At 36.4% G+C, this 18,069-nt stretch overlaps 2 protein-coding genes across 2 annotated transcripts; one reads left to right on the top strand and one right to left on the bottom strand.

Annotated features, from left to right (window-relative positions):
• Positions 1 to 5,022: 5,022 nt before the first annotated feature.
• LOC100377343 (mesenchyme-specific cell surface glycoprotein-like) lies at positions 5,023 to 9,997 on the top strand. The gene is made up of 10 exons (XM_085496472.1): positions 5,023 to 5,224; positions 5,367 to 5,588; positions 5,820 to 6,027; positions 6,630 to 6,771; positions 6,858 to 6,972; positions 7,516 to 7,692; positions 7,786 to 7,851; positions 9,056 to 9,309; positions 9,581 to 9,795; positions 9,898 to 9,997. The coding sequence occupies exons 1-10, from the start codon at positions 5,023 to 5,025 to the stop codon at positions 9,995 to 9,997; spliced, it is 1,701 nt and encodes a 566-aa protein (XP_085352598.1).
• A 4,520-nt stretch (positions 9,998 to 14,517) lies between these two features.
• Positions 14,518 to 17,291, bottom strand: LOC100377195 (mesenchyme-specific cell surface glycoprotein-like). Its single transcript, XM_002739422.4, has 7 exons — positions 17,213 to 17,291; positions 17,021 to 17,135; positions 16,470 to 16,646; positions 16,314 to 16,379; positions 15,595 to 15,848; positions 14,813 to 15,027; positions 14,518 to 14,710 (listed from the first exon to the last, which is right to left on the bottom strand). Exons 1-7 carry the CDS (start codon positions 17,255 to 17,257, stop codon positions 14,611 to 14,613), a joined length of 972 nt encoding a protein of 323 aa, XP_002739468.2. The 5' UTR covers positions 17,258 to 17,291; the 3' UTR covers positions 14,518 to 14,610.
• Between the last annotated feature and the right edge of the window lie 778 nt (positions 17,292 to 18,069).

Genomic DNA, 18,069 nt, shown 5'->3' with positions numbered 1-18,069 from the left:
GAACATTGGAAAGTGTCGGTGTATTATTTGGCATCCAGTCGTGATGTGATAGCTATTTTTGTGGACGATAAACGTCACTTTCATAAAATGAGCATTATCTCCGTTCGTATTTTCTGGTTGGTTAGAGAGATTGAAACTTATTAGCTTTCACACTTTTCGACAGCTTGACTTGAAATTTTCACACTATTTCGACCACGTCTTTACGAGCAAAAGGACGTCTGGACAATGACAACCAAAGTGTGAAATACTGACGCGATTGAATATACGGCAAACATCCTGCTGGACTACATTGTATTATGAAAACAAACTGACAAACATAATGTGAAAGTTTCACTTGAAATAAACAACAAGCTATTTAGATTTGAACTTCCCTGGCAAACTGAAAAACATAAGTGTAGATAATAGATAATTTGCATAACCACTCACTCAGAAAATGTTTTCTAATAATTAAACTGGCGCCCGCTCTGTTGCAGTAAAATTGTCGTCATATAAAGGGCGGGACTTAATGGCTATGCAAGAAACAACTCAATAGTCTAGGTGTACAACTCAATGAAATGTCAACAGAAAGCACTTCACATCGGCCAATCATTGTGTAACATAGTCGATCATCGAATTCCGACTTGATAATCTAAGATGCTGGAAACTCAGTCACAACCGACTCTACGTTCGATTATTTGCAACGCGGATTTATTTAGGTTTATCGTAGCTGTTTCATTTATTGAATATTATATACCAAAGGTATAAAAATAAATGGGTCTACGCGCGATATAAATGGCGATTTCAACGGATTTACATCACAGTAGATGTTCATCTCTCGCATGTTTGTAAAGATAACGATTGTATACTAGATAGGTGTCTGGATAAGCGTCGGTACACAGACCAAAATAAATGAATGCAATATTTTATGTATATATTAACCCATAACTAAAGTGGTGCTCCCAAACAAAGCCATAGAATGAAGAGCTACATTACGAGTCCGTTCATAAATACCATTATTATACATCTGTCTCCGTAACGCCCTAAGTTACAGCGTGCCGTAATTTAGCGGTATATTACGGGGTATTTTAATTTTACCATATTAGAAAATGCGAATTCCAAATATGGAATGTTGAGTACACGCGTAATCGTCCTCTAATAATAAAAACAAACATGGCTTCCACCAGGGTTTGACTGGACTCCACACAAAGAAGTTCGCTGATTCTGTTCTAAACATTTTGGATTCAGGCATTCCAATGTTGTATCCTTGGAAGTAAAAGATGTATAATAATGTTATTACGAGGATACATCAAAGTATTCACTCAGACATACACAGAAGTATGACATACATAAGTATGCACCGTCGCTGCGCGTCGGTCGATGCTGCCGCTGTACTGTCATCGTACATATTTTGAGGTATCCTCGTAATAACCTCATACTATGTTTGCTACATTTTGTGATGCAAATATGCGATTCAACCATGATGGAAAGGCAAAAAAATGCGCAACCAGAAAGATCAATAGGCGATACGATGAAGATAAATGTGCGACCCAGATGCGATCAATGCGTTATCCTATAGCGATCAATGTACGGTGCGAACGTGAAAATAACACACAATTTTTGCTTCAGAAACAATAACAATTAACTTCATTATATGAAATACAATGTTCTAGCACATATATTATGATTTGCTATTCGACACTGTCTGGTGGACCAAATATTCAATTCAGTAGGTAGATTTGAATTTGGTTTATCTAGAAGTTTATCTATTTGCATCGATGAACAAACATCAAATAACGACTGAATGTGACGTTAGCCTAGAACAGATGGTGTAAACTGTATCATTCACACCGTATAGTATAAATAGATGTAAATTCTGCTAAGGCAATATTGCTATCTTGAAAACGAAGAACGACTACAGCGAGGTAAGTTTTGCCAATAAATGTCCAAACCACTATACTAGTATATACATATATTCTATATCTTGTCGTTATATATAAGATTGTAAGTAATTGCTGACAGACGACTAGATGGTTATAGTTGATATATTTTTCAAATGCGTAATTTCGGTTTGTTACATTGTATGTGACAAACAGTCGCTCTGTTCTCCATCTATGCGTCATTATTATAATTATTATTTTATAGAGAAATTAGAATCGTGCAACTCTACGACTCTCCCTCTATTCCAGTTGGACAACGATACAAGTTGCATTTATACACGCTAGGGATTCTACGTAGTGATTACGCCTCTAAATATGAACCCAGCGATGAGGTAGTCATTATCTTAGCTTCTCTAAACTCCACATCAATTACAACTCTTATAAACTTATGTTTATCAAAGTCAATTATTGCACTTGTGAGTTTTCGCGTACCTAGTCGTAAAATGTATCAACACAGCTTTCGTCAACTTGACATGTTTGCGATTGTTTACTCGCGTATCAGTTCTAAACTCTTGTTCAAATCCAAATCAATTATATATGTGTTTACATTCCCTTCCTATATCTTAAATTTGACGTTGTTGATGAATTTCATGAGAAAATTGTCGCAACTAAAAGTTTGGGTTTTCTGCATTTTGCCTTAGCTTTCAATGTCATACTTTCCGGTGTCACATATTTTCGTGAGTATTCGAAAGTTTTTTGTTCGTTATTTATTCTTTTTATGTGATGGAATAAATGCCCACATCTCATTGTTTTCGGTAGTGCTGAATATTTGGCTGGCCCTCTCTGCGTAACGTTTTCTTTTGTAGAAGAGATTTTTTTGCCTTCGATTGCGTGACTTGGTGTTGTTATATATATTGTCGTTCTACTGTTGATCACGCGTTTACTTCGCAAATAAATTCAGCGGAATTCGTCAGTATTAAGAATTGCTGGATAATTAGTCCCATCCTCGTCTGTCTTGTCGTAAATCTTTTATTTACTGATCATTGTCAATTTCTTCCCCATCTAAATGTTATTAAGATTATTAGAGCATGGTGGAATCGAGTCGTTCGTTTTTTGCACAATAAATTCACGCACCACATAAATTCAGTTATACCTTATATTGTCAGGTACAGTCGCCTCACGCTATTAATTATTCAGGGTGCAATGATTATTCATGAGTTGGTGTGTGAAAGTAAACATGACCTTTTAAAGGTTGATTCGATTCCATCGCAGAGATGGATACTTCAACTTTCTAAGTGTGCAAGGCCATACTTTCATCCATATTTTCTGAAAACAACTGGATTTAAATATCCAATGTATATAAGTAGTCTTTCAGAATCGCCGGGACTTCAGATGTGAAAGGTCACGTACATTAACCATTAACATAGATAAGATATGACGTACACAGCTACATTCTGATTCGTTGTCAATGCTAGCCAACAACTTTGAACTAGCATAACCACCGGAGTGATTCCGCTCCGGTTTTCACTCCAACGCAGGGGTTCGTCTGCAGATGCGTCCAGTCGGGATTTCTTTCGCAGTCAAGATAGTTTTCGCGATCATGTTAAAAAGACTAAATTGACAATTAATTATAAGTTCCGACTTTGCCAGTCTACAGTTATACACGCTAAGTATTCTATTTATTGATTACGCCTCTAAATATAAACAACTAATAAAATGGCATTTATTACTGTAATAATTACAGTATTAGTTGTTGGTGATTCTTCGCGTGTCTAACTAAAAATGATATTAACACGACTTTTCCCAACTTGACGCCATGGCTGTCGCAAATATCAACGATAATCAAGTGTGTGAGTGTCAGTTCGAATCTTCCATTCAAAGTTAAAACACTAATTGATACTACTAAATTCTCAATACCATCGTACTGACACAAGTGTCGTTTTTTTCTAATAATCGGATGGTCATACTTCAAATTCACACAGATGCCATAGTCACCTCAAGCAATACATTACAATATATTATGTCACTATCCCTTTGGTAAACATTATACTGCAATGAAGGTGTATACAACCACGACAATTGTGACAAACTTATGTTGAAGAGAATTTGGTGACATATCGTTGGTGAAATACTTCCACCTACTTGACACAGATATGATGGTGAAATGTCATTTCTTTTGTCATCTACGACACTCGAGATCTGATTTTCATGACCCTATTTCTGGGATTATTTCTCTTCGATATAACTCGTTCATTTCAATAACTATATATTACACGATAGTTTCAGTGTAATGTCGTCTGCGAGCAGGGTGGTGGCTGACGGAAACCGTAATATTTATTCAGCAAAACTATATATCTTTACACATTTTAGAAGATTCAGCTATAAACACCGCCCTCTAAATTAAAGTTGCGCTAGCCAATCACGTTGCAATGACTCATCATATTCGAACATTGACATTTTTGATAACATATGCCGACATCTTTGGGATTGCCATTCTAAATAATCTATGAACTATTAGAAACTAAAACTGCGTCTTATGAATTTTTCTATTCGGTAGGTCGTCGAATACACCAATCAACAATGACTTTAACTATCCAATCGTAATTAGGTTTGAGTTTTCTTGCCATTATCTGTAGACCATTTCCTCCATATTAATAATGATTTTCATTATTTTGTCTTATGCACGTAATAAACGCCGTTGCACTTTTTACTTAACTGGTTGTGCCTGTACTTAAGTGACGGTTTTCGAACACCCCCCCCCCACTATATGGGCTTGGTATTGAGATACCAACTGTAATTAACTATACGCATGGAAAGGCATTTCTCAGTACTGAACTAACTCTAACTACGTTTAAATACAATTTGATGACAGCGCATATGCTAAATACTGCAAAGCAATTCACGTTTAACACATATTGTATATGACCATCAAAATTATCATCACGTTCAATTAATTAAACTTTACGTTTATCGAATTGTTTGTAAAATGTCCCACTTATTTAACATTTAATTAAATAAAATTTCAGTTTATCAGTCTCTTGGTAAGAACATATATTAAATCAATACAGAACGCTGTGGGTAAGATATATGATTTCATGTTTCCGATGCAATACAAGAAATACTTGAAGTCACACTTTTTATTGATTTTTTTTTGCTGGATTCCAAGATGAGAATACTGTTGGTTCTTGCTACAGTCGTGCTGCTGCAACCCAAACCCCTAGCCGAATGTATAATCAGGCTTTCGTCACTGGGAACAATTTATCTCCCATATGAATTCGACGATAACGGTGAACCGATGTTTGAGATGGGCAGGGGAGCAGCTGAACAAAGCGCCTTCGATGATCTTTACAACATTATATACGTCATAGGTGGGTCATAATTCAGTACTAACAAATTCATTGTATTCATCATAGTTCAATCTGTTCTAACTGTTACACGTATGGAAAGTACAATAAGTGACACACATCATTAAATGTTGTTTTGAACAATACTATTTTGTTTGTAATTTAGGGGAAACTGGCTTGATTCACGTCGTCGACGCCAGCGACCCGATGAACCTGAAATTAGTTCACACTACCATACAAACTAACGTGATGACGGATGTAGAAGTATGTGGTAGTTACGTTGCCATAACAATGCTGGACGACTTTGTACCGGGTAACGGTAAATTGCTCCTCTATAGTTTGTATAATCCGCTCAGAGGGAATATGAAATTGATGTATATGCTACCGGGTGAGTATAAACCTACACTGATATACAATGGATATATTATATTGGATCATAATTCATGCGAATATGCATTAAGAAATGCTGATGCGATACATACACACATTTCTTGAGTGTCAGATGAAAACTGCTACATATTTTAAAACCAAATTTATATAACATATTAGAAAAATAACATAATAATATCAAATCTTCTAATGTATTGGTGTTGTAAATACTGTTTTATTTCCGTTTAAGTTGGTCCTAATCCGGACAATCTTCAATGTACCGCTGACGGTAAAACAATTTTAGTGGCGAACGAGGGAGAAGCCGGAATCGACGAATATGGCAATTTTCATGACCCTGAGGGCAGTGTTTCCATCATAAAATTAAGCAGTGGTGACTTAAGTGTAGATCCGTTAATTATCAACCAGGATACAGCTTGGCTTAATGTATTTAATGACAAGTAAGTTATTCCTGGCTCAATATTTGGACGGGTTTCGCGGATGTGGTTTTACGATAATTTTGAAAATTTCACGAATAATAGACTAGTGAATTGGTTAGAGGGCTATGGGCGGGTCTTGCGTACGGGTCAGTCTGAGGGTGTAAGTTTCCATGGCAATGTGCTGAAGTTAGGAAACATCCAATCAATGATGACACATATATCTGTGCGTTACGTAGCGATTCACTAGGGAATTCTTGAGTGCACTTGAAAGGGGATTCCGAATGACTGGATTCCAGGCTAACATAAGCTTGACATTATTCATTAATTGCCTTATTGATTAGTTAATGGCTATGGAAATAACATACAAGACATAACAGTTTATCAAAAATGCGTTCTTTGTTGTGGTTATTTTATAAAATGGACTTGTTTTCGGCTAAAGTAAATGAACCTGGCCACTTTTGTCCTATTTTCTACTACATTGTCATCAACAAATCTAATCAAAACAGTGAATATTTTGGTGTTTTGCATAAATTGCAAACAAAACAATTAAATTAGACGCAACTGTGTTTCCAAATTCGGGTCCAACAAACCAACAGATGTAACAATTTGAATTGTGTTTATAGGGCTGACGAGTATGTTGCCAATGGTGTGCGATGGATATATCATGGCGAGGGAAGTGGACAGATGACCACATTCTCCCAGGACCTGGAACCGGAATCATTGACTATATCTGAAGACGAAAAGACGGCCTACGTCGTACTACAGGTAACTCAGATCGTGTATATTACAGCTACCTACTGTATGTAGATGCCTACACACTTGAAACAAAAACAAAAATAATATAATTGCAGGAGAACAACGCAGTTGCTGTTCTAGATATTAAACATGGTAAATTCAAAGAACTTTTTGCTCTGGGGTATAAAAATTGGAATACATCTGTAATGGATGCCAGCGATGAAGATGGAGGTAAGATGGATGCTATGTTTTGTTTATAGTCATAATTTAATTATCAGCATCGCCGATGACGCACGATTTCAAAGCTATATATATAACCTACTTATTTTATTTGGATAACACTACACACGCAAGCCTGGTTGGGTCATGTGGCACACGCCGCGTGCGCGTGTTCGTTTGAAATAGAATTCTCACAGGGTGATAGAATGAACTTCACTTTGCCCTGCTTATCATATTAACGTGTGACGCATACAGAAGGTGACAATAAGCAAAGTACATGTGAGCGCTTTACATGTGATAAGCGCAGGTCGTTCAGTGTCAAATATATATAATAACATTATTTCTCATCATATACCACGGCCACAACTGACACGATACACTTTGTTTACTTTAAAAAATGAAGTTATTCGTCTATTATAAAACGTATAATATTGCAAAACAGATGAGTTGATTTTTGATGTACGATCAAACGTAGTAGAGAAAAAATAAATAAGACCAACGCATATGGGGGAATACTATTTCATGGTTACTACTAATTTATTCCCTCATTTGCAGGCATTAACCTGCACTACTGGCCAATTTATGGAATATATCAGCCTGATATCATCCAATATTTTGCAATAGACGGGGAAGGATATATTGCAACGGCCAATGAGGGCGCTAATAAAGAGTTTTACGTTACAGACGATTATGCGTTTTCTGAAGTAATCCGTGGTGAAGACTTCGTGATAGGTATTTGCTATAATGCAGTTTTATGAAATGACCATCACTCAATGTTAATTTGTTACCCGTTACATTGTTATCATTTTCACCTTCGATTCACAGAGGACAAGGTATCTACAAAGGTGTCAGATGAGATGTGGCTTGCTCTAAGTGACGACTCTTTATTGGGTAAGTTTTTCTCTGAGTCACTTCACCTTATCGGGCGAGTTAGATTCATCGGTTGTGTTCATTTTTGTGTTACCGGTTACAAAACTTACTTCACGATATTTCTAAGACAAACAAACATAGTTGTCAACTTAGCGGACTAGAAAATGTTCTACTAAACGTGTCTAAAGATAACAAGAATACTTTAGTTGAAGAAGCTTATGAGATATTATTAGTTCTCAAATTATTCACTCGATACCGCGATACTGTGACTGTATAACTTACTGTGACTTCAAGATGTATGTTGCGGGTGCTGCACGATGTTTTGCCTTTTAAATAAAGTGTAATCACTATGAATATGAGGCTATTTTTGTTGAGTAAAGTTGGTTATCAACTGTGAACATCATGTAATCAGAGTAGATATAGTGTTCTTAGTAAAAGCGTCGCACCCATGGCTGCCGTCATTGTCTCAGCTTCGGATCTACAACTATTAATTTAAAAGACCGCACCGATGGCTGAAATATATTCTCGTAATTGTAAAACTTCCATTTGTGTTCGTAGAATCGTCTGCATATGCGACAAGTGGGCGCAAGTCGCACTCTTCGTTATTTAGTTCGATTAAACCTCCGCGTGGATTCAACCCGTAGAGGCCTACATGACTGCAAGGGCCAATTCGCATTGGGTGTTTTGCCAAACAAAAGGAAATGACCCAGTAAACGAATCCTTGTGGAACGATGTTTTACACCGAGGAAAGAGTTCCTTTGCACTGCACACCTAATCTTTATTCTAACCCCCACCCAAATCCCCCAATTCATAGACATCTATAGGTTTCCTTAGGAGAGGCAAATTTAATTAAATTGGAGGCGCTGGAGTGGTAGGGTTAATGTTAGGGATTGGGTGGGATGCAAAAGGAACTATTTCTTACCGATCAATCCTGACGTACAAGTTATAAGAAAATAAATGCGATTAATTTAATGATTACGAAAACTTAATTACACGAAGAACATATTCTTGGAGTATATGAAACCGAATTGGGAAATCGAACGCGAAGTTCCGTGTTTTTGTCAGTTATGCTATGACATTGATGTGAATTGCTGTTACAGAAAAACTGAGTGATGAATCCAGCTCCTTGGCGCGCCCATCAGTAAATAAACTTTTTAAAAGGCCCATTTAAAAATTATTTTTAATAAAGTGTTATAAATATTATGCGATTTCCATACTATTATAGGACGTTTAGAATTTAGCACTGTGAATGGAAGAAGTAAAGACGATCCTACCAAATACGAGGAATTCTATGCCTATGGAGCGCGCAGTTTCTCAGTATTCCGGGTTTCTGACATGTCCTTGGTCTTCGACAGTAGAGATGAGGTGGAAAGACTTCATGCAGAATTTTACCCAACTATTTTCAACACTCAATTCGAATCAAAGACCATGGACGTGAATGGCCCTGAAGACGAAATGGATGCATCGTCTGATTATAAAGTAACTATTTGCTTTTTCTTTCTGAACTACGAACTGAATGGATGAATAAATGAACTGATTGCGTTCCTGTTCGTTTAATTTGTATTGTGTTCTACACTGTCTATGTCACTTATATTGAGTTATAAACCGCTTTGAAACATGTACTATATTTCGTATTGCAAAGCATGTCAGACAATTTTTAGGTTGGTAAACAATTTATAATATTAGCGAGAAGAACTAATTGGCAAGTGTGACGTTTGCAACGCCCAATGCAATATATTTATATCTGCAGGGAACACAGCCGGAATCCATAGCAATTGGCAATATTGGCTCAAAGACTGTCTTCTTTTTCGGATGTGAAAAACCATCAACCATTGTCATTTATAGTGTCACTGAAGGTCGTGATCCCATCTTTGAAAGTATTTATCGAGCTGGTGAACTCGATGGCACATACGCAGAACTTTACCAGAGTAGACAAGTAGGTGATACTGATCCCGAGGATATCAGGTAAGATATGGTTACCTAGGTTCAGAAAAATAATAAGAAAGCTGCCTTCTCCTACATACTGTGAGATATTCATATATTCATGTATTTCTATACTTCACCTAGATTTATAGATGCAGCAGAAAGTCCGATTGGTCGACCAATGCTTATTGTCAGTGGAAGTCTAAGTGGGACCTTGTCTACGTATGCAGTTATTGATGATTAGATAATTTGCACATGGCGACGTGAAAATCTTAAACGCACTCCATGTCAAATGGTAACTAATTTGTTGTTCAATTCAGTAAAAGATTTATTAAAAAGGAATAAAATGCTCTTTTTAAAAACATATGTTTTAGCAATTTTTACACATAATGCAAAGCCAATTACAATACGTTGCGCACGTAACATACATCGCTAATGCATGCTAAGCATGCGGTATCTGTGGATTAATCAATTTGCATTTTAATCTACCACGATTGCAACAGACAATTTTTCTTGACACCAGTTAGAAAATATTCCCCAAAAACAAAATCTAAGTCACGGAAAGTTTTAATATGATCATGGTTTTCTCCAAATTATACCTTATTCTGTATTTCTTAACTTTCAATGTAGAATGTAGTATATCAATTTACTTTTTTACTTTATTTACTTTATTTACTTTATTTATTTAAAGTCAGATGTTTTTCAGCCATATCCGGTTGATACCAGGAATAGCGTCTACCAGTCTTAATAGTTGCTTAGGCGATATGGTAGGTAAATCTACAACAATGGCAGTGCCATCATTGTGATTGTAGCAGGTTTCAGACTATGGGGTATATTGCTATTTATCAGCAGTTTATCGATAAATTGGCTTGGTGTTTCTGGATAATACATTATTTGGTTAGATGGTGACAGTGGTATCTTCGTCAGAAAACAAAATATAGTGGGGTTAACAATAAATGAGGAATACATGTCCTGCTGCTACTAGTTATTATATATTAACATTTCATTCTGGCTTACTAGTGTTTATTTTTAAACCTGTCGTTGATGGCACAATATAGGTATTTCTAGAATTCAACTAACCCATTTCAGTAAATGAGCATTAGTGTATAAGTGTTTTGTGTTACTTTTTCTTTTAAATAAACGATAGCATGTGTAATCACATGGCACGTGTTACAGTCACCAACCACTAACCTGCATAGCTCAGTTGGAAGAATGACTACTCCATGATTTAGACGATCTACAAAAAACAGACTTACCAGTCCTGATTCTTGCTTTAGCCACTTCGGTTTGAAACTCCAGTAGATAATTCTAGACGTACTTGAGTACCTTGGGGTGGTCTAGCTTTAGTTAGTGGTTATTCTCTCAGATAGTAACCGTGTAATAGATTAATATGTCGTCGTTATTGTGATTGAACTGAATCATTAAATTGTGTTTAGCATAGAGTATAGTTACTATGCAAATAAAGTCTAGCCATATAATGAGGTAATTTGCAACTTCAAATTAGTTTGCTTGTCAAACTATCACTATTTGGCCTTCAGATTTCCTTGCGTTCTTTGGTGGATATAGTGATTTAGTTAATGGTTCATGGTAGTGTTATTTTAAACACTAACGTCTTCAGATATATGACTAGTCCGTCTTATTGTGCCCCCGCTCCATGAAGGTACAGACAGTTTCCTTGTAGTGATGACTTTCAAAATCCATCGTAACCACCTTCGATTATCGTCCTTCTGATATAACTGATATTTCTTTGCCTTGCAATGACGGCTTTTCATCTTTCTTAACTCAAAACTGTCGGTATAAATCATTAACCGGGTGCATGCTAGAGACACAACTCCAGAATATATAATATTTGAAGCATCTCTTATATATTTTATCAAGTTTGGCTTTAATCCTCTCTGTTCTACACAACCTCTTACATTTGTTGTATAGCGACCGCAGTCATTGATTCCAAACTTATGTCATGGATTTGTTTACGCGTATCTGTTGACCGACTTAATTAGCTGATTATTAGCGAATTGCTGTATTATGTCTGTCATCGTTTAGGCCTATTTGAAGTTTTGGACGGAACTTGGCTCAGTGATTTGGAACTAATTACGAGATAACCGTCGCTATTCTGACTATTAATTCTGACAGTTGGTATTCGTAGTTATTAATGTAGTGAACGATTAATCAAAGATATGACGTATTCAGTACTTAGTGTGATTGGTTTTATGATTGAAGGTTACGCCCTAGAGTCTTTTACTGTTTTGTAATTGGTTAGAGTTTTTAAATTGAATAAAGAGAGTTTGAGTTGGTCTTGGCGAATACTCCACGAGAGACGCAGTCGAGAGTCCAGTCCTAGAGAGTCTTGGGGCGAGCCTTGACGCACTCTAAATGAGTCTTGGGTCAGCCTTGCGATAGTCTTGGGGATTTTCCCCAGGGCGCTGTGTCTGATAGAGTGCTCGATTGACCGACTAAGACGAGAGCTGAAACGTATTTCGCTGTGTGTGTCTTATTTGACTGTAAAGTATAAGTGGCTTTCCCGATCCCGCACCTCAAGGGAACGAGATATAGAGACGAGACGAGATTCCCCCCTGGCAAGTGTGGAGAACCCCGTGGAGAAGAATTTCCCCCCTGATACTTAAATTGCTGGTACTACATATACTTCATGGCGTCTCCGTGTTCATAACATTGAGTTTTTGTCAATATTTTCTCATCTTGAAGTGTAACACATATACCGATGGCTTACATTTATTTTACTCTGTTCCAGAGTGTCATACTGGTTACGAACTGGATTAATCTTAGGTTGGTCACTATTACAGGTGCATAGTTCAGACTGTATCGTGTGGATATTGTGCTTCTTGTCGATTTCTCGCCTTCATCATAAATTGCTTTATAAGCTTATTTGTCAGTGTTGATTGTAAAATTCATATAGTTGGCATCTATTCAACATTTGTTAACAGTAGCCAATTATGAAACATGTTTGTTTGTTTGTTGAGGTTCTGTGCTGAAATATTCATCCGACTACGACAGATTTATCCCCATAACCTTGCCATTCAAAACTATGTACAGCCATGCATTTTGAGTAAATTGTCATACGATAGCCTATCGTTTTAGTTAATAGGGGTTATCACACATCGCTGTCATTACGCACCTTGTGACTGGTTACACAAATCGATATGGCATGGTATATGTTCTGCCAAGTAAATATTACATGGTATATCACATGGAAGATGACACTGAATCTACTGAGCACAATAACGATCGTTCACTGCACTGCTACTGTCCCGGCCCTGGTATCACCGATATTTAGTCACAACCGCCATTGCTTGGACAGCCAACAACATGTTATATTGCACTTATGGACATCATGCGTACATGCAGTATTATTTTACCCGAGCCGTTAAATTTTCGGAATAAAATTGTATGATCTGATATTATGTGGGAGGTATGCATTTAAGGTCAAGCGATCTATTATCTGCATTGTTTTAAGAAGTTATTACATTTAAGCAAATCCTACAATCTTTTTTAAAAAATCAAGATGACAGCGAAACCGCGTGACGAATTACATTTATTCAATTTTTCTCATAAAAACCATTGGCCATTGAAGCACTCGTGTGAAGCGAATGCTTGCAATGTTGAATATTTTTTGCTGGACGTCCATGACGGCAGCCAAAACACATAATCTACATTGTATAATTTGTTATCATAAGAAGCTTGAGTCATACATTCTAAAAGCAAATTTCAAGTATTCATAAGAATCAAGTGCCAAGTTTTTGACCATTTTAGTTGAAAATCCAAGATGGCGTATAACCATGTGACTGATCAGCATTATTTTATTTTTCTTATTATAACATTTAGCCATACATATTATATATAAAATATTGAGTTGATCGGTACTCCGTAAATTAAAATGACAGCAAATATTGATTGATCGATTTTTCCTCGTAAGAAGCTTGACCATACATTATACACACATAATATGCAGCTGCTCAGTTGAAGCATTCGTAGGAAGCAAATTCTCCAAATTGTGTAAAATCGGGTTTCACAACTTGTCTATTTATTTAGTTTCATGCCGTATTCAAGATGGCGGCCCCCATATAGTAAATATAGCATTTAAGTTATTATCATTTGTGCGCCAACTGACTGTGGTTGTATGTACGTAATAACTGGACAAGATGTATTCTCATCGCCTTTCATGGTAAAATATTTATCAACAAGAATGTGTTCTAAGAAACATACGACATTATATAAGTACATTATATAAAATTATATAAGTTATCTTTGTTATTCTCCGTTGAGTAATCACCTTGTTTCTGATGAAAATATCGGGGTTTTGTAATAAAGGGGTAGAACCTGAACTATATAGCTAAGTTACTAAGATGATGCACACATTGGCAGACAATGTCGACAACTTTTGGTGCAAGGGTATTATTCTTGTACGTTAATTTCATATGTTCACTTGGGCTGCTAACTCAGTTTTATTCCGCGTTCCTGTGTCAATTGTGGTGGGACTATAAGTGATGGTCCATAAACAGATTGAATTAAGAATGTAGTATTCCTCTTTATGTGACTCCTTAATGCGTCTGAAAATTATATAATCAGTAAATTTCCTGATTATTTTTTTTTCGTCTTTTTTGTTTTTTCGTATATCGATCATGTCCGAAACCCTGCAGTGGGAAACAAAACTTGAAAACATGTGCTTTTTTTCCAATAATTGTCTAATATGCTGTGATGTTCGCTTCATATTGTATTCGGCTTCATATTTATAAATTCAGAAAACACTTCTAATTATAACATTTTATTAGCTTTGGGGGGGTACACGGCATTTGACATGTGATGCATTCTTAGGTTTTACATCGCCCTGTCCATATTAATCTAATCATCAAGAACTTCATAGGTGGACAATGTTCCACTTAAACTTCCAGTGACGATTAACATTGCTCGACCAATCGGACTCTTTGCAACATCCACAAATCTAGGTGACACAAAGAAAGATGCAATTACTTAAGTATTTCACTGTGTGTAGGAGGAGGCGGCTTCCTTATCATTTAACTGAACCGAGGCAACCATATCTTACCTGACATCTTCGGGATCAGTATCACCTACTTGTCTACTCTGGTAAAGTTCTTCGTATGTTCCATCAAGCTCACCAGCTCGATAAATACTTTCAAAAATGGGATCATAACCTTCAATGACACTATACATAACGATGGTTGATGGTTTTTCACATCCGAAAAAAAAGACAGTCTTCGAGCCCACATGGCCAATAGCCATGGATTCCGGCTGTGGTCCCTGTGAATATATATACATATATATTGAATTAAGAGGTAATACTGAATATTGACACGATACGAATTAGCTCTGGATCGTTTCGCTCATTTTTCAGTTCTCATACATACTTCTTGATAATTCCTATATATAAAACGGCAATAAATTTGAATTAAATGACTGGATACGGTATGCCAGATTGAAATGAACGACTTTGTACTGGACACTGTCGAATACTGACTCCGACACGCCGGCTCGCCCGACATCACTTGTAAAGAAGAGTCTGTTAGGGAAATTTATTATGGTAGACCACTTGTTTCATTTTCTCACAAATCTTCTGTTTAAATTAGTCAGTAAAATGGCCATCCACACAAACTGTAAGTATTTGAGGTTTTCTCTATAGGTTTGTGGTATAACCTTTCCTGTGTGTTAACAGAGATTACACAATTGACGATAGTGGTTGTCGTATTCTAACTAGCAGCAAGGGTCATAATTGGAGCAAATTACACGAAGCAAAGGGTAATAGTAGTGTATTATTTTGATTATAGTTGTTTTGTTTTAATAAAGAATTCTTCTCATTTGTTTTTTCACCTTTTTGTCAGATGATTTATCCATCTCGTCCTCGGGGCCATTCACATCCATGTCTGCTTGTTCGAATTTAGTGTTGAAAATAGTCGGATATACGACTGCGTGCATTCTTTCAACTTCATCCCCACTGTCGAAGACCAATGACATGTCAGACACCCGGAACACTGAGAAACTGCGAGATCCATAGGAATAGAATTCCTCATATTTGGTAGGATCATCCATACTTTGCCCATCCACAGTGCTGAATTGTAAACGTCCTATAGTAGTATGAAGATTAACACGTATCAATCAGTGTTTTCGATGTGTAAACGTAAACATTTGTTTCAAAATAATATATGACGCGTTTTTCACGATATGAAGAACCACGTCATCGTTGTTATGATAAAGAGTTTCGCAATCTGGAGGTTGTATTTTTTAACTAAAATATATTAGTTTCGATAACTTTTTTTCAGCTATCGTGGAAATAGTTTTGTTGGAGAGAGAGTGTTGCTTCTCTGATATGAACATGATCTGACCTCTCTACTGCAAACCTTGGGATCCTTGTATGTTTACGTAACTTATTTGAAAATGTATTGCAAATGCTTATCAGTGGTTTCTATTGTTTTAGTTTTTTTAAATTCAAGGAGCATGACTTTGGAAATGATTTGAACATGACTCTGTTTCTATTTCATGTGTAATTCAAGCAATAACAATAATGAATAGTTCTAATTATGCCAACTTACCCAATAAGGTTTCATCACTTAAAGCAAGAAACATTGCATCGGACACTGTTTCAGACACCATGTTCCCTGTGAAACGAACGTGGAATTATAATACGACAAGGAACAACAAATGAACATAATGTATACGAGAGGCATAAAACTGAACTACAGCTATACCTAACACGAAGTCTTCACCACGGAGTCCTTCAGCAAATGTATAGTCGGCCGTTACGTAAAATTCCTTATCAGCGCCCTCATTGGCCGTCGCAATATATTCCTGTCCGGCTATTGTGAAGTATTTAATGGTGTCTGGTTGATACATCCCATAAATTGGCCAGTAGTGTAGATTAATGCCTGCAAATGACGCAACAATACGTAGTAACCACGGGACAGCATTCAGTGGTATTTTAGTTATTTATTGGGCTTAGTGAAATGAACAGTGGCATGAGCTCGAATCCTGTGTTGTGTTACTGCGCATGTGTTAAACATGTTCGTAATGTGTTTGTAAAGCATATATTATTCTACTTGTAATCTATCAGTACGAAAATAAAGTAAATTCGTTATTTCTGGTGAAAAGTAGAAAAAAACATTAAAATTATATGCACTTTCATAGTAAAAATTGAGACATCAAAACATCAGACATCATTCATATAAAACATCACACAAAGTGGGTCAGATATACGATTGTTATAATCAATACCATAAACAAAACAGATCTTTCGTCTTACCCCCATCTTTATCGCTAGCATCTATCAGAGTCGTATCCCATTTCTTAAATCCCAGCGCATAAAGTTCTTTGAATTCACCAGTAATCATATCTAAAACAGCAATCGCATTGTTCTCCTGCAATATAGTATAATTGTCAGTATTGTTTGCATATACATACAGTACGTAGGTGTAATATACATGATATATGTTACCTGTAGTACGACGTAGGCCGTCGTTTCGTCTTCAGACAGTGTCATTGATTCCGGTTCCAGGTCTTGGGAGAATGTGGTCATCTGTCCACTTCCCTCGCCATGATATATCCATCGGACACCATTGGCAACATACTCGTCCGCCCTATGAACAGAGTTCGATTCGATTGTTCGATTGTTAAAACACAGTATGTCGAGACATAACTTGATACCGACAATATATGCGTCATGGAGATATTGACCATTATGTCCACATCAACATAGTCATACTATTGAATCGAGGTATAACGAATTAAACACATGTGCATATCAATCTGGGAATGTCTCGAATGTTTATACTATATGGGAGTTCTGAATAAAAATAAAAATATGTATAATGAAATACATATGAACCTAAAAGGCATTATCAGTTACAATAACTTCCTATACAAAAGAAATATCACATAAACGTGTAGAAATGTTTTTCAGTAAAAATAATCAGTCAGTCACTTTCGAGTAACTCCCGCACTAGGTAAATGTGTTGTATTGATCTATTAAGAGTTATGGTTGTCTTTCTTATGTTGACATTTAACGATTTATTTTAAAAATGTCGTTACTTGCACATTTGCAACGGTCAAATTTGCTTTCAAACACATTTCCTCATTTATTGCTCTCAATTAGCTAATTTGGATCTAAATTATCATCATACTGTCACCTATCACCTCAAGACAAGTTCCTTCATGGATAAAGCTAATGACTTGCGAAAATACCAAATAATGGTGGACAGCAAAGGTGCAATTCCGAGTTGAACTCGAAGCAGCTACTCATCTATAGATCTAGCTCTCTAACACAATATAGTAACATGCGAAATTTGAGGTTCA

The sequence above is a fragment of the Saccoglossus kowalevskii genome, chromosome 1 (assembly GCF_978046115.1).
Source record: "Saccoglossus kowalevskii chromosome 1, keSacKowa6.1, whole genome shotgun sequence".
In the NCBI taxonomy this organism is placed as follows: Eukaryota; Metazoa; Hemichordata; class Enteropneusta; family Harrimaniidae; genus Saccoglossus; species Saccoglossus kowalevskii.
Note: the sequence above shows the minus strand (reverse complement) of the source record. Positions and strands in the feature narration are given on the sequence as shown.

What these genes read in the sequence shown, in the direction of transcription:
- LOC100377343 (XM_085496472.1), top strand. Translation starts at nt 5,023, where the DNA reads ATGAGAATACTGTTGGTTCTTGCTACAGTCGTGCTGCTGCAACCCAAA. An exon ending in CGGCCTACGTCGTACTACAG is followed by an intron (nt 6,772 to 6,857) that starts GTAACTCAGATC and finishes ATATAATTGCAG; the next exon opens with GAGAACAACGCAGTTGCTGT. An exon ending in TGCCAGCGATGAAGATGGAG is followed by an intron (nt 6,973 to 7,515) that starts GTAAGATGGATG and finishes CCTCATTTGCAG; the next exon opens with GCATTAACCTGCACTACTGG.
- LOC100377195 (XM_002739422.4), bottom strand. Translation starts at nt 17,257, where the DNA reads ATGACACTGTCTGAAGACGAAACGACGGCCTACGTCGTACTACAG. An exon ending in TGGTGAAGACTTCGTGTTAG is followed by an intron (nt 16,380 to 16,469) that starts GTATAGCTGTAG and finishes TTCGTTTCACAG; the next exon opens with GGAACATGGTGTCTGAAACA. An exon ending in ATAAATCATCTGACAAAAAG is followed by an intron (nt 15,028 to 15,594) that starts GTGAAAAAACAA and finishes ATATATTCACAG; the next exon opens with GGACCACAGCCGGAATCCAT.